This window comes from Trachypithecus francoisi, unplaced genomic scaffold (genome assembly GCF_009764315.1).
Source record: "Trachypithecus francoisi isolate TF-2019V2 unplaced genomic scaffold, Tfra_2.0 Contig01566, whole genome shotgun sequence".
In the NCBI taxonomy this organism is placed as follows: Eukaryota; Metazoa; Chordata; class Mammalia; order Primates; family Cercopithecidae; genus Trachypithecus; species Trachypithecus francoisi.
This window is the reverse complement of record NW_022681441.1, coordinates 529,889-543,372: the sequence shown is the minus strand read 5'-3', so window position 1 is coordinate 543,372 and position 13,484 is coordinate 529,889. Positions and strand designations below refer to the sequence as shown.

General features: G+C 43.2%; 1 protein-coding gene across 2 annotated transcripts in view; it reads right to left on the bottom strand.

Annotated features, from left to right (window-relative positions):
- Nucleotides 1-1,854, bottom strand: part of DAPP1 (dual adaptor of phosphotyrosine and 3-phosphoinositides 1) — a 54,217-nt gene extending 52,363 nt beyond the window's left edge. The window contains exon 1 of one of the 2 annotated variants that reach the window (XM_033178242.1): nucleotides 1,548-1,854. In XM_033178242.1, coding sequence (XP_033034133.1) covers nucleotides 1,548-1,648 — 101 coding nt within the window. In that variant the 5' untranslated portion in view covers nucleotides 1,649-1,854. The remainder of the gene's footprint in view (nucleotides 1-1,547) is intronic. The other variant, XM_033178235.1, reaches the window with a different exon arrangement.
- Between the last annotated feature and the right edge of the window lie 11,630 nt (nucleotides 1,855-13,484).

Here is a 13,484-nt window from a genome sequence, read left to right as displayed (position 1 = left end):
CAGAGACAGCATCTAATTCATCTTTGTCATCTAAGCATGTTCCCGCAGTACTCAACCACAGACTCTGGGTTCTAGGATTGTTTGTTTAACTAAACGACCAGAATTGAATAAATTCTTCTGTCTCCTCCTTTGGGGTTTTCTATTACAGTGGGCTGGGAATCAGTTAACAGAACATGTAAAGCATTGTAGCTTAATGGTTCGATAAGGCACTGCGGGCCACAGTTCAGCTTCAGCGTTTGGACTTGGTGAAAACTGTGCTGGATGCTCACAGAAGGGCCCTTTGCCTCTTCTGTTTGGGGATTCAATCTAGAGGGATAGAGAGATTCTAGAGCTCTGGCTTCCTAATAAGGGGAGTTTTCTTTAATGAAAATTCCAAGTGTTTTATGTGATTTGCCAATGAAAGTAGAGTTCAATTCCGAGACCTCAGTTTTATAATCTAAAGACAGGAATTACTGATAAATTTTTACAGTAATACAACATAAAAAGATACAATCTCTGCAGCCTTAACACAGAGAGGTTTCAACTCTATTTTGGTTTTTCTTCAGTTTAGGACATAGCCTGTGGCAGGTTGGATGCCCAGTTTTTCTATGTAATTGATATGTGACTAGCAAGCAAGTTATTCAAACCTGTTTGGTGCTTGTTTTCATCCTTTGTTAAGATGAAGATGACAACAGCTCCCATGTCATTGGATTGTTATCAAGATTTAGAGCTATTTATCCAGGCAGAAGGTACAGGTTTTACCTCTCCTCATGCACAGGTGCCAAAGCCACCCTCATTGGGATATTCCCAGTGCATTAGGCAGAAGGTTCAGTTTCTCTAGGAAATCCCCAATTCCTCTCTTGTGTAATACTTGCTTCTTTTATTAAATACCCGGATGAGTTGTCATCTGGGTCACTTCTCAAAGACAGAGCTCCGATGACTCCACCTACCTATGCTTACCTGTTTGAAGCAGAAATTTTATCCTCTTCATGGATTATTGGTATTTAAAGGCTCAAAGTTGGCCCTCTGGACATATATAAAAGCTCCCAAATGCAGTATCAGGAGAAAAAACATACAAGGAAGACTACTGCAGAAACTTCCTCATTCTCTATCTTTTGAAAAAGTCCCTCTCCCTTACAGTAGGGTAGGCTTTCTGTTTATCTTACCAGCAACACGGTCCTTTTACTGTCCCTGGGTCAGTGCTGGAAACTCTTGAACAACACATTTATTCATAAACCAGAGCAACATCAAGGAAGCCAGGCAACGTCACCTCTATATCCCAATTCTGTCCCTCCTCTCAAAGAATGTCCAACATTTGATTTTTTTCCCTATTTTCTCAACCTACTTGTTTTCACATCTAGAAAAATAATGCAGGCTTTTCCAACGGAATTAGCCCCAAACAGGAAGATACTTAACAGATACAAATGAATAAAGTGGAAAAAAATAAACGGTTGAGGTGGCAGAGGGCAACAAGGTGCTGAAGATAGTCATTAATCAAAGCATGAAGGTGGGAGTGCGGAGTCAATGTCCACCCACTAGGCACTTTGAAAGGAGATCTGCTCCCTTACCCCAAGTCCTGGAGCAGCTCAGCTTCTCCATCGGATCTGCTCCACAGATCTGAGGGATCCTGGGTGCTCATCTTCCCTTCTAGAAGTTCTGCTCTGCCCATTCGCGCCCTTCACAGAGGCAGAGAGAGACAACTCGGCTGCTCCTGCCACCCTCTCCCTCTGTGAGACAGCAGCCTGCTGTGGCTCTGAGTCTCCAAGGCAAGGAAGTGAAACTTGGTTACTTACTCCTCCCACCAAACCCACCACCCTGGCCTGGAGGCACTGGCAGGAGTGTTCTGTCAGTCAGGAAGTATGCAAACTTAGGTAGTTACCTCTGAGGACACCCACACTGCATCACGCAACAGGCAGTTGCTATCAAAGGAAATGAAGAGGCAGTCACCCCACCTGGGATTGGACAACAGTGCAAACTGCTTGTGTGGGGCCAAACCCTAGCTTCTCCCTAATGCTATCAGCCTCTGGTTTTCAGGGAAGGATGAGTGCACTCTTTTACCAATCTTCTTTCTGTCTTATACACCAACACAGGGAACACTGAGGAAGCTTCTATATCAGGAACACCTTTAGAGTGGGTAGAAAAAACAGAAGCAGACCACAAGTTCAACCCTGAAGTTTGCTGTTTTAGCACTTTTGTAATATTTGTGCTTGTTTACCCAGACCTTCTAATATATCCTCAATTCTCTGAATAGGGATGATTCAGAGATAATTATTGTTTCCTCCATGGAAGAAGAATTAGGAGAGAAGAAGGTAGGAAAAAGTTACAAGGGGCCATTCTGGTGCTCACCTAATGGGGCGTATTAGATCTCCTGCAGTCTTTTTTTCTTTTTTCTTTTCTCTTTTTTTTTTTGAGACAGAGTCTCGCTCTGTCACTCAGTCTGGAGTGCAATGGTGTGATCTGAGATCACTGCAACCTCTGCCTCCCGGGGTTCAAGTGATTCTCCTGTCTCAGCCTCCCAAGTAGCTGGGATTACAGGCACCCACCATCATGCTCGGCTAATTTTTGTATTTTTGTAGAGACGGGGTTTCACCCTCAGGTGATCCACCCATCTCACCCTCCCAAAGTGCTGGGCTTACAGGCATGAGCCACTGTGCCTGGCCTGAACTCCTGGAGTCTTTGAGTGCCACTTCCTTCATGGGCTTACTCACACCTGCATGGCTTTGTGCCCAGATTCATATGTAGAGGGGGATTCTATCTGCCTGGAATGCTAAAGGTAAATGGCAGTGACTGAATCCTTGGGAAGTAGGACAAAGTGCAGTATCAAATGAGTCAAGGACATATGTTGCTTCCTGCCTTTTCTATGTACCTACAGGTCTCTCTCTCCCTCTCCTTTTCTATTTCTTCTTATCTCTACTCCCTGACTCACTCAGCACTCACCAGGGTGCTCTGTAACTTGTTCTCACAGTGTGGCCTGAGGACTAGCAGCACAGCAGAGCTGTTCCTAAAGGACTAGATGATTGCAAGAGGCTGCTGTTCACCTCACATGGTTCTATCCTTCATATTCCTCCCTATTACCACTGTTCACCCAGGATCGGTGAGACCCTGGGTAACGCTGGTTGCCAGTGAGAAATTCCTGAGTGTCTAGAGGCAGTCTGCTGAAGACTAAGCTCTGATAATACATGTGTAACTGACTAAATGAGCACTTAAAATTCTTTTGGCTACAGTTTGTTCACAGAGGAGGACAAGGCTCACTCAAACAGAGAGGCCAGTGCAGGCCAGGGAGATACTGAATATGCACACAGCAGCAACAGGGGAACCACCTGTGCACTAGAGTTCCTGTTCCCTTTCTAGAGCCCTTTATTTGGTGTTTTAGTATCTATTTCATTCCCATTTTTAGCAATTTTGGTTATTCTTTTTCTTAACTTTTTTGGAAGCTCAAGTAGCAGAATTTTCTAAGATCGTCCCGCTTTTCTCTCTGAATCTTCCAGTCTTTCTCCCTTTCTCATGCTGCTGTCCTATCTGTTGTCCTCTCCTTTGATGTCATTGTTCCACTTTGTCATTTACTCAATTTTCCCAGTATCCCTACCACCGCACCCGCTCCACTAACTGCACACTTAGTTTTGCAGTGGTAACAGCTGTAGGAGGCTTACTAGATAGTTTCAACAAAATGAAACTTCATAAAAATATTTGGTAATATATGTTATACATTATTCAAATGATATAATTCTTAAATATTTGTTTATTTATTTATTTTTTAGAGATGCCCAGGCTGGTCTCAAACTCCTGGGTTCAAGCAATCCTCCCATTTAGGCCTCCCTAAATATTGAGATTACAGGTGTGAGCCACTACATCCAGTATGTTTATTAAAGGGACCTCAACTTTTGCTTCCAAGCAAGTACAAGGTATGTTTTTAAAAATCACGTAATTTACTTATTATTTCAACAATCTCTTTTCAGTGGTGCTGGTTCACAGCAGTGAATTTTTTCCACACAGGTATTGCAGGCTTCCTTTCGGTGGTGATTTTAAGCAGAGTTCTGCTGGATGCCTTAGACCCTCAGTCATGTCTGTTATGTCTAAAACCCAACTGCATACAGAGTCTTGAAAATCCCATGCAAAACAAGAAGTGAGTCTAACTGGTAAGGGGTCAGGGGTTGGGGGAGGTTTAGGAAATATGTCCCCAACTCCACATTGTATCCTCAACTGCAGCACAATTCTAAGACCACTTCTGAGAAGCTATCTGACCATGTTATCTCCTTTCTTTTTTCCCCAAAGTGGATGAGACTTAAGATCAACTTAATTTTAGTCTCCAAAATAATCTATGTGCTTTTGTCCACACTCTTTGTCTGCCTAGAATGCTTTTCTATTCTATGTTCTGTCCAGCCAACTCCTTTGCATTTTCCAGTCTCAGCATAAATATTATCTCTTTTTGAGAGGTGTTTCCTGGCTACTCCCTCTGTATACGGGGTCAGGTGACTGTCCGTGTTGCTAAGCACCTGCACTGCCTTAAAGTACTTCATATCTTGATGACAACATTTTTGCCACTGTATTGAGATTATTTTATTTTGTTTTGTTATGTGTCCCTCAAGACAAAACTCTCATCTAATTGGACTGAGAGAGCACTTAACGGCAGAGTTTCTGTCTTGTTCATCTTTATACCTGTTTCACTCAGCACAGTACGCGGGGAGAACTAGCAGCTCAATGATTCTTGTTGACTGAGTGGTAGAGTCTCTTTCTGAAGCTTTTGATTGAAAGCCTAAAACTTGGATTTCTTCTTTTTTAAATTTTGGGGTGTGTGGCAGTATAGGCTTTCTGGAAAGTAGGCACCAACAGGGAATGAAAAGTACAGGGAATTTATTGGGTGGATGTGTCCTATGAAGGACAGGGGTGAGAAGAAGAACAGACAGGGTGAGTCTCAGACCACAATGTAGAGCTGTGTGTGAGTGTCCTAGGCCTGCCTCAACAGGGCACCACACACTGGATGGCTAAAAACAATAGAAATGCATTGCCTCCCAGTTCTGGAGTCAGAAGTCCTAAACCAAGGTGTTGGTAGGATGGGTTTCTTTGGAGACTCTGAGGGAGAATCTGTTCCAGGCCCCTCTACCAGATTCTTGTGGTCACCGGCAATCCTTGGCATTCCTTGGCTGGTAGACACAGTACTTTAACCTCTGCCTGCATTTTCACACCACCTTCTCCTCTCTGCATCTTCACCTGGACTTCTTATAAAGACATCAGTCATTGGATTTAGGACCCTTCCTAACCCATTATGAACTCATCTTAATGAATTCCATCTGCAGAGACTGTATTTCCAAATAGGATCACATTCTAAGGTTCCAGGTGGATAAGAATTTTAGGGATCAATTATTCAATTCAGGATAAGCTGACATCTGTGAAGAGAGAGAGAGAAGGGAGGAACTGGGTAGATAGAACGTTGGACTGCATTTCTAAGAAAACTTCAGTCAGGCCCATGGGGAGCCCCAGAGCAAGGATTTGGCCCAGAGCAAGCATTTGCATTGGGCAGAAAGAGCCAGATCTAGTAGCCCCATCGTGCTCAGACAATGGCTGGGAGCAGCCAGGGAAAGCTTTGGCCTGAGTGTGGACAGCAGAACCAGAAGGCACCATCTCCAGGCACTCCAAAGACATCTGCCAGAAAGAAGCCATCAGAAATCTTCCCAACCACACTTAAGACATCTGCCAGAGACAAACCAAGCAGAAATCTTCCCAACCTTCCTCTTTTCTTCTTCTTTATTTCTCTTCTCTATTGTTTTCCTACCTTTCACTTTCAACACTTAGTCCTGAACTCCATTCTCACCCTTCATTCTCTAATGTGAAGTATTTTTTCTATTTGTCAGTTCAGTCACTTGGTTTAATCTCTTGATATCACTTCAAGTGTGATAAAGTTTTCCAGAAGTAGCACTGCTGTGTAGTTCATAAAATCCACTTCAGGAAAGATGGAAAACAGAGACCCTGGGGTAGAGGGGAATCCTTGTCCTGCACCCAAGTGTCCTAGGAATCTCCTTGTAGTGTGTCACAAAGAAAAAGCTCCATTCTCTCAGGACTTCCCGACGGCAGTACGTGTCCCCCATCGGCTGTATGTCTACAGTAGATCAAAGTGCACAAGAGCCACAGAAATGGTTCAAGCTCATGGCTTCTGTGGATTTTGTCTCAGTTTCTACCAATATTCCAGCTACTCTTTTATTTAAATAGTGATACAACTGTCTTCATGATAAAACAAATAGATGTTTAACGTTCTCCTCACTCTCTTCAATCAAAGCTCCCCTCCTCCTCCTCCTCCTGAATGTGGCTCCCTTTTGGCTCAGGGCTATACCATTGCTTTTCACTCTTCCTGGGTCTCCCTTCCTCCAGATCTCACTGTGGCTCTCTCACTTCATTTAGGGGTTTTGTTCTAAGGTCACCTTCTCAGAAAGAACTTCCTTATCTACTGTGTCTAAAATACTTTTCTGCCTGCCTCAAGCCTATCATTTCTATTTCCTTACTCTGCCTTACTGCTTTTCAAAGCTCTTAATATTGGTAGAAAATACTTTCATACCAGTTCGTAAATAGTCACTGTCATGTGGTGATTGTAGAAGTCGTGAGGCCCTGAATGTCCCTCAGTCATCTTGGCCACCCCATCTCTCCCAGGACATCTATTGCTGTGTAACTGAGAGGGGCTTTTAGAATCTTGTTCTGGGCTGGGCATGGTGGCTCACGCCTGTAATCCCAGCACTTTGGGAGGCCGAGGCGGGCGGATCACAAGGTCAGGAGATCGAGACCATCCTGGCTAACACGGTGAAATCCCGTCTCCTCTAAAAATACCAAAAATTAGCCGGGCGTGGTGATGAGTGCCTGTAGTCCCAGCTACTCTGGAGGCTGTGGCAGGAGAATGGCATGAACTCAGAAGGTGGAGCTTGCAGTGAGCCGAGATCATGCCACTGTACTCCAGCCTGGGTGATAGAGTGAGACTCTGTCTCAAAAAAAAAAAAAAAAAAAAATCTTGTTCTGGAACCAAGGCCAGCATCATGTCAGTTCTTATCCTTCAGTGCCTGTGGCATGCTAGTTGTATATTTAACAGATGTATTGAGGTATAATTTGTATATCGTAATGTTCATTTTCCTTAGATGTACAATAATTTTGAGTAAATTTGCAGAGTCGTGCAACCATCATTGCAATATAATTTTAGAATGCTTTTCATCACCTCAGAAGATCCTTTGTATCTCTAACAGTCTAAATACCACTTCTGTTTTTAGCTCTACCTGAAATTATGTAGAATATTTGCTTACTTGTGGCAAATTCTCTTGATGGATGGAGAGTAGATAGATGATTGATACATACATACATACATACATGTTCTAACCCACATGCTCTTCTGCAATGTGACCTTGCTGCTCCCTGTCAAGAGGCAGCACCTAACTCCCCTGCTTCGAATCTGGCCTGGCCTCTGTGACTCACTTGTGACCATAGAATGTGGTGGAAGTGACACTGGGTCACTTCTGAGGCTAGGCCAGAAGAAGCCTTGCAGTTTCTATCGCGGTCTCATGGCCTGTTGGAATGCTCACTCTCCAGATGTTACTTTCAGAGGTTCCCCTTAGGAACACAGCTGTTATGCCTAGAAGCCCAAGCCATGTGGAATGCTTCATGTGTGTGCTCCGGTCAACAGTCCCAGATAAGCCCAGCCTGAATCATTCTAGTCCAGGTGCCAGACTTGATTGAAGAAGACTCCAGATGATTCCAGCCTCCAGTCATTCAAATCACTCTTTCCTAGTGGTTTGCATATTGCCAGCTGAGATCCCAGACATCAAAGAGGAGAGACAAACCATGCCCTGTTTGAATTTTGGATCTAAAGAATACTTGCCCTTAATAAGATGTTTGCTATTTGATGCCATGAAGTTTGGGATGGCTTGTTAGGCAGTGATATGGTTTGGCTCTGTGTCCCCACCCAAATCTCATCTTGTAGCTCCCATAATTCCCACATGTTGTGGGAGGGACCCAGTGGGAAATGACTGAATCATGGGGTGGGTCTTTCCCCTGCTGTTTTCGTGGTAGTGAATAGGTCTTACGAGATCTGGTGGTTTTTAAAATGGGGGTTTCCCTGCACAAGCTCTCTCTTTGCCTGTGGCCATCCATGTAAGATGACTTGCTCCTCCTTGCCTTCTGCCATGATTGTGAGGCCTCCCCCAGTCATATGGAACTGTAATTCCCATAAACCTCTTTCTTTTGTAAATTGCCTAGCCTCGGGTATGTCTTTATCAGCAGCATGAAAATGGACTAATACAGCCAGCGATAGATAACTGAAACACTTGCCTATCATCTGGGTCACTGCCTAGAATGTGAGCTCCCAGAGGCAGGGACTTCCAGGGTCTTGATCACTTTACATCTTTGATGGATACTTTCATGTGTCGTCTTGGCCAGACCACAGGTCAGATGTTATTCAGGGTGTTTCTATAAGAGTGTTTTTGAGTGAATTAATATTTAAATGGTAGACTCTCAGTAAAACAGATTGCTCTCTATAATGTGGGTGGACCTCATCCAACCAGTTGAAAATTTGAACAGAACCAAAAGACCAGCCTCCCCCGAGCAACATAATTTTCCAGTAGACTGCATTTGGTCTTCATCTGCAGCATCACCTCTTCCTGATACTATAGTAGACAAGCCTGTGGACTTGAACTAGTTCTCTAGCCTGTCAGCGCACCCTGCAGATCTTGGACTTGCCAGCCTCCATAATTATGTGAGGCAATTCCTTCTTTTACACACACACTCCCTCTCTCTCTCACACACACTCACACACACACTCACACTCCACATATATACATACTATTGGTTGTGTTTCTCTGGAGAACCTTCACTGATATAGTATCCATAGTCCCTAAAATGGTGGTTCTCAATTGCATCCTCATATTTGAGGTGGTTTTCATTGTTAGTTGTCACAACTTGGGGAGCCTACTGACATCTAGTGTGCCGTGATGCTGAATATCCTAGTGTGCAGTACAGCCCCCACAATAAATAATTATCTGACTAAAAGTTTCAAAAGGGCTACCTGGTCTACCTCAAGCACATTTTTTTTTCTCACTTTAAGAGCATCCTAAAAACCATAATACAGTAAATCCACTGAAGGTAACTATGCAAAGTCACCTACTTAATGAGAGAGCTAAGGTGAAATAAAAAGCCAGCCCTTCCCAGAAATCACTGGGGAGGATTTCAGGGAGAAAGGGCTAAGACCCTACCTTTTTTACAAGCAACCTGAGGTCAAGTGAGCACAAGTCAAGTAACATTAATGGGACATTGAGGTCACTCTTCATTTGTGTCTACCACACACCCTGTGCCCAAGCCCATCGCCGGCCTGACTTGGATTATCAGTTCTACATGGTTACAGGAAGCCAGGCTAATTGGTTCACTGGTGACATTTCCCAGTAGCCAGTGTTGAAACAATTAAAGCTTTGCCCTCAAACAAGAAATACAGCCACTCTCTGTGGTTATAAAAGAACAGCTCCCCCTGTTGGTGCAGGCTACATTCATCTTTTCAAATGAAAAAATAACTAACATATTTGACTGGATCACAATTTAGAAACATTCAATGGGCTCCTGAAGGTCTAAAAAGAGAAAGACGTGACCAATAACAGCAAAGTTAACCAGGATCCATAAAAATATGTTTCTTTAGATTATGAGTGTTCATAATCATTTTCATTTGTATATCATGAACATTAGGTTATTGAGAGAGAGCAGATATCACTATTCTTGTTATTTTTTTAATAGGTAAGAAAATTGGAGCTCAGAAATGTTAAGAAAATTGCCAGAAATTAGCAGCACCAGGAAGAGAATTTATGTGCATAAGTCACTGTCCAGTTAAGAAAATAGAAGCTACTGTAGACATTTAGCTGCTACTGCTGGTCTGTGGGACCAGAAGGACACAACTCTGTTGATGCAGCTGAAAACTGGCACTGAGACTTCTGGACCATGCAGCTGCCCACCATTGCTGAGGGCTGCTCATGCTGCCGAAAGCACTGCCTAAGGAAGAAAAAAAGAAAAACAAAGACTTCTACCCTTCTCCAGTCTTCCTGTTAGCAAATTCTTTCTGGAAGACAGCTGGCAAGGGAATTAGTGAAATGTAGTTTGTTGGCTTCCAGTCTCCTATGACACCAGGGGAGGAGAGGAGGTCAGAAGTGGAGCTGAAGCCAGTGGATGAATAACTAGCACATAACATTTTCACTCAAGGTTCTTTTCACTCTGTCTCATTCTCTCCTGTGTTCATCAGGGTATGCTAAATTGCTACTCTAGAAAGACCCAAAACTTAACACTTCAACACAGAAGTGAATTTCTTATTCACATGACTGTGAAAAACATGAGTCACTCTCCCCACCCCATCCCTAGGGGTCCTGGGTCACTCTCCCCACCACATCCCTAGGGGTCCTGGGTCACTCTCCCCTCACCCCATTTCTGGGGTCCTGGGTCATTCTCCCCATCTTCATCGTTAGGGGTCCTGGGTCACTCTCCCCACCTTAATCACTAGGGGTCCTGGGTACTCTCCCCACCCCATCCCATAGACTGGGTAGCTTACACACAACAGAAATTTATTTCTCACATTTCTGGAGTCCAGGAAGTCCAAGATCAAGGCGCCAGCAGATGTGGGGTCTGATAATGCCTGATTCATTGTTCATAGATGCTGGCTGTCTTCTTGCTGTGTCTTCACATGGTGGGAGGAGCTGAGAAGTTCTCTGGGACCACTTTTAGAAGACACGAATCCTGTTAATGAGAATTATGACCCTATGACTTAATCACCTCCCAAAGGCTCCACCTCCAAATACCATCACATTGGGGATTAGGCTTTTACACAGGAATACTGTGGGGCACAACTGTTCAGTTCAGGGTAGTGAGGAATGGTTTGCCTCTGCTGGGATGTATATTCTATCACTGACATTGGTTAGAATTGCTAGTTTCTGGTGATAATAAATAGCAGAATGACTACTCATTGGTTTCATCATTGTTTCTTTATTCCTTTTTTCTTTCTTTCTTTCTTTTTTTTTTTTTTGAGACAGGGTCTGGCTCTGTCACCCAGGCTGGAGTGCAGTGGCATGATCTCAGCTCACTGCAACATCTGCCTACCCAGCTCAAGCCATCCTCCCACCTCAGTCTCCTGAATAGCTGGGACTGCAAGCATGTGCCACTACACCAGGCTTATTTTTGTATTTTTTGGTAGAGACACGGTTTTGCCATTTTTCCCAGGCTGGTCTTGAATTCCTGGGCTGAAGCAATCTTCCACCTCAGGCTCCCAAAGTGTTAGGTTTACAGGTGTGAGCCACAATGCACAGCCCGCTTCATGATTCTTATTGACTGTACCAGGGATTAAAGTGCTCCCATGCACCCCCTCACCTTTGTGTGTGACTGGGAAAAAAGATTCTTATGTAAGAAGGAAAGTTTTACTAAGTCACTTTTAAGTTCCCTTTTAACTTTGAAATAATATAACATTTTGAAACAAGCACCCAGGGTTGCTGAAGCTATCCTGCACACATGCATAATACATATTAGGCTTTCCTGCTGAAGCTGGGGATGATTTGTATTTAACCAAATACCTCTTATCACAGCAAATCAATATGCCTTCAGATAGAGCAGTGTTTACATGTTATTCCAATAATGTTAAGAGAACACGTGTGGTTTAAGAAGAGTGCTGTGTTTTGCATGTCTCCTAATTTCCTAGAACTTCACTCTGGCTTTCTTAACAGGTAATGCAAACAGATTAAATAATATTATGCTCCCTTCTGGAAAGCCTTTACTTCAGCACTTACTTTACCATTTTTAGATGCAGTGTCTTAAAAATATGCAAACATGTGCACTTGCGGGTGAGTGTGGCAGATGCTGCTTGCGCTGGTGAAGCAAGACGCCATCTGCATGGAAAGGTCATGCTTAATTGTGTCAGCACTGATTTCTGAGTAATGAAAGTCTGGACAAAAATGCAACTTCAAACACACCAGCTTTTGCACTTAAGTCTGCAAAAGTAGCTGCTAACTCAACCAAATGAAATTAAATAAGATTACTTTTGGATCCTGTGGGCCTTATCCAAATATTTTTTGTCTTCTTGGCCACACTTCATCTGAAAAGATTGCATGTTAACTAGTGGGAGCTAATGGCAAACAACAAAGATTATTTGACCAACTGGCCAGCTGAGATATCTCCCAGATTCTTAGCTTCCAGGAAGCACCAGGGTAGATTCAGCTTTTGAAAATGGGTAAAACTTGAAATCGTTCATGATAATGTGCGTGAAGTGAGCATCTCAGCCAAAATGTCGGAACGTTTGGTCTACCTTGGGGTAGGACTTAAGAGATGAATAAGAGGAGTGGGCTCTTAGAGCTTTTCATGGAGAGCGTCTTAGATGGAAACGACTTCAGTTCCCCTCTTTAACAGGTTGGGCAAGTGGGGTTGGAAACTATTAAGATACTTGCCTGAGATTTCACCCCTGGTTATAGGGGATCTGGCACTTCTGACTGAGCCCAATTCTTTCCTTACTGAGTCCAGTAATACAGCTAACTTTAGTGTTTTCTTTTAAATCACAAAATGTTTTCCAGGCCAGCATTAAATTAATAGAAAACTAGAACCTCAGATACCTGTTGTTTGTCTATTTGAAGCCTGCGTAAAACAAACTCCGGGGGAGTAAAAACTGTGGCTTACAGGTCCTCACACGACTTACTTTGAAACCCCATCAAAATAAATATTTCTTAAAATAGCCCTGGAAGCAATGAGAATGGACATTATAGAACATATAACCTTACTCTAGCGCTCCCCTCGCCACCCCCCACCCCCGGTGTATTTAATTTGTGGATTCGCCCTGCCGCTGTGCTTCCTACACCTCTTCCCCTCCACTTTCACAGGCAGGACCTCGGTGATGAGGATATGCTACCACTAGGTGGCAGTAATACCGCGTTGGTGGGCTCGGGGGAGCTGTTTTATCTGAAGTCAAGATTAGCCCCATTGCTTTTTTCTTCCTCTCTGTGAAAGTATAGTTCTTCATTAAAGTAGCTGAATTCAGGTGATACGACCCAACACCACATTTAGAGAAGATACCTTAAACGCCAGACTATTAAACTACTAAATGATCCGGGTATAATTTATTACCTGTCTGACCAAGTTTTAAATGGTTCAATTCTTAGTTCTGCTCTCTTTTCCCTTTAAAGCTTCGAGACCTTTACTGAAATAATTTAAATGAGTAGGAAGTGATTGAAATCCAAAATTTCAATTTTATACCTAGAAATGATTTTCATGCCTGCAATTGCAATATATTTTAAGCACTTACTTTTTCCTCAGCTCATTTGGTAAATATAAATCTTTAAAGCATTTCAATTTTTCTTTAAAATAAGGAATGTAGGTGACTCTAAACTGCTAACGTAGAGTGCTGTCACAGTAACAGTGACTGGAAATAGTGAAAATTCTTCAGGGTTCTCAGTGTTACAGTGAAGGCAGCTTGGGAACAGCTCCCCGATTACAGAGACAATGACTCAGCCACAGCGACAACTTTGAAGTAG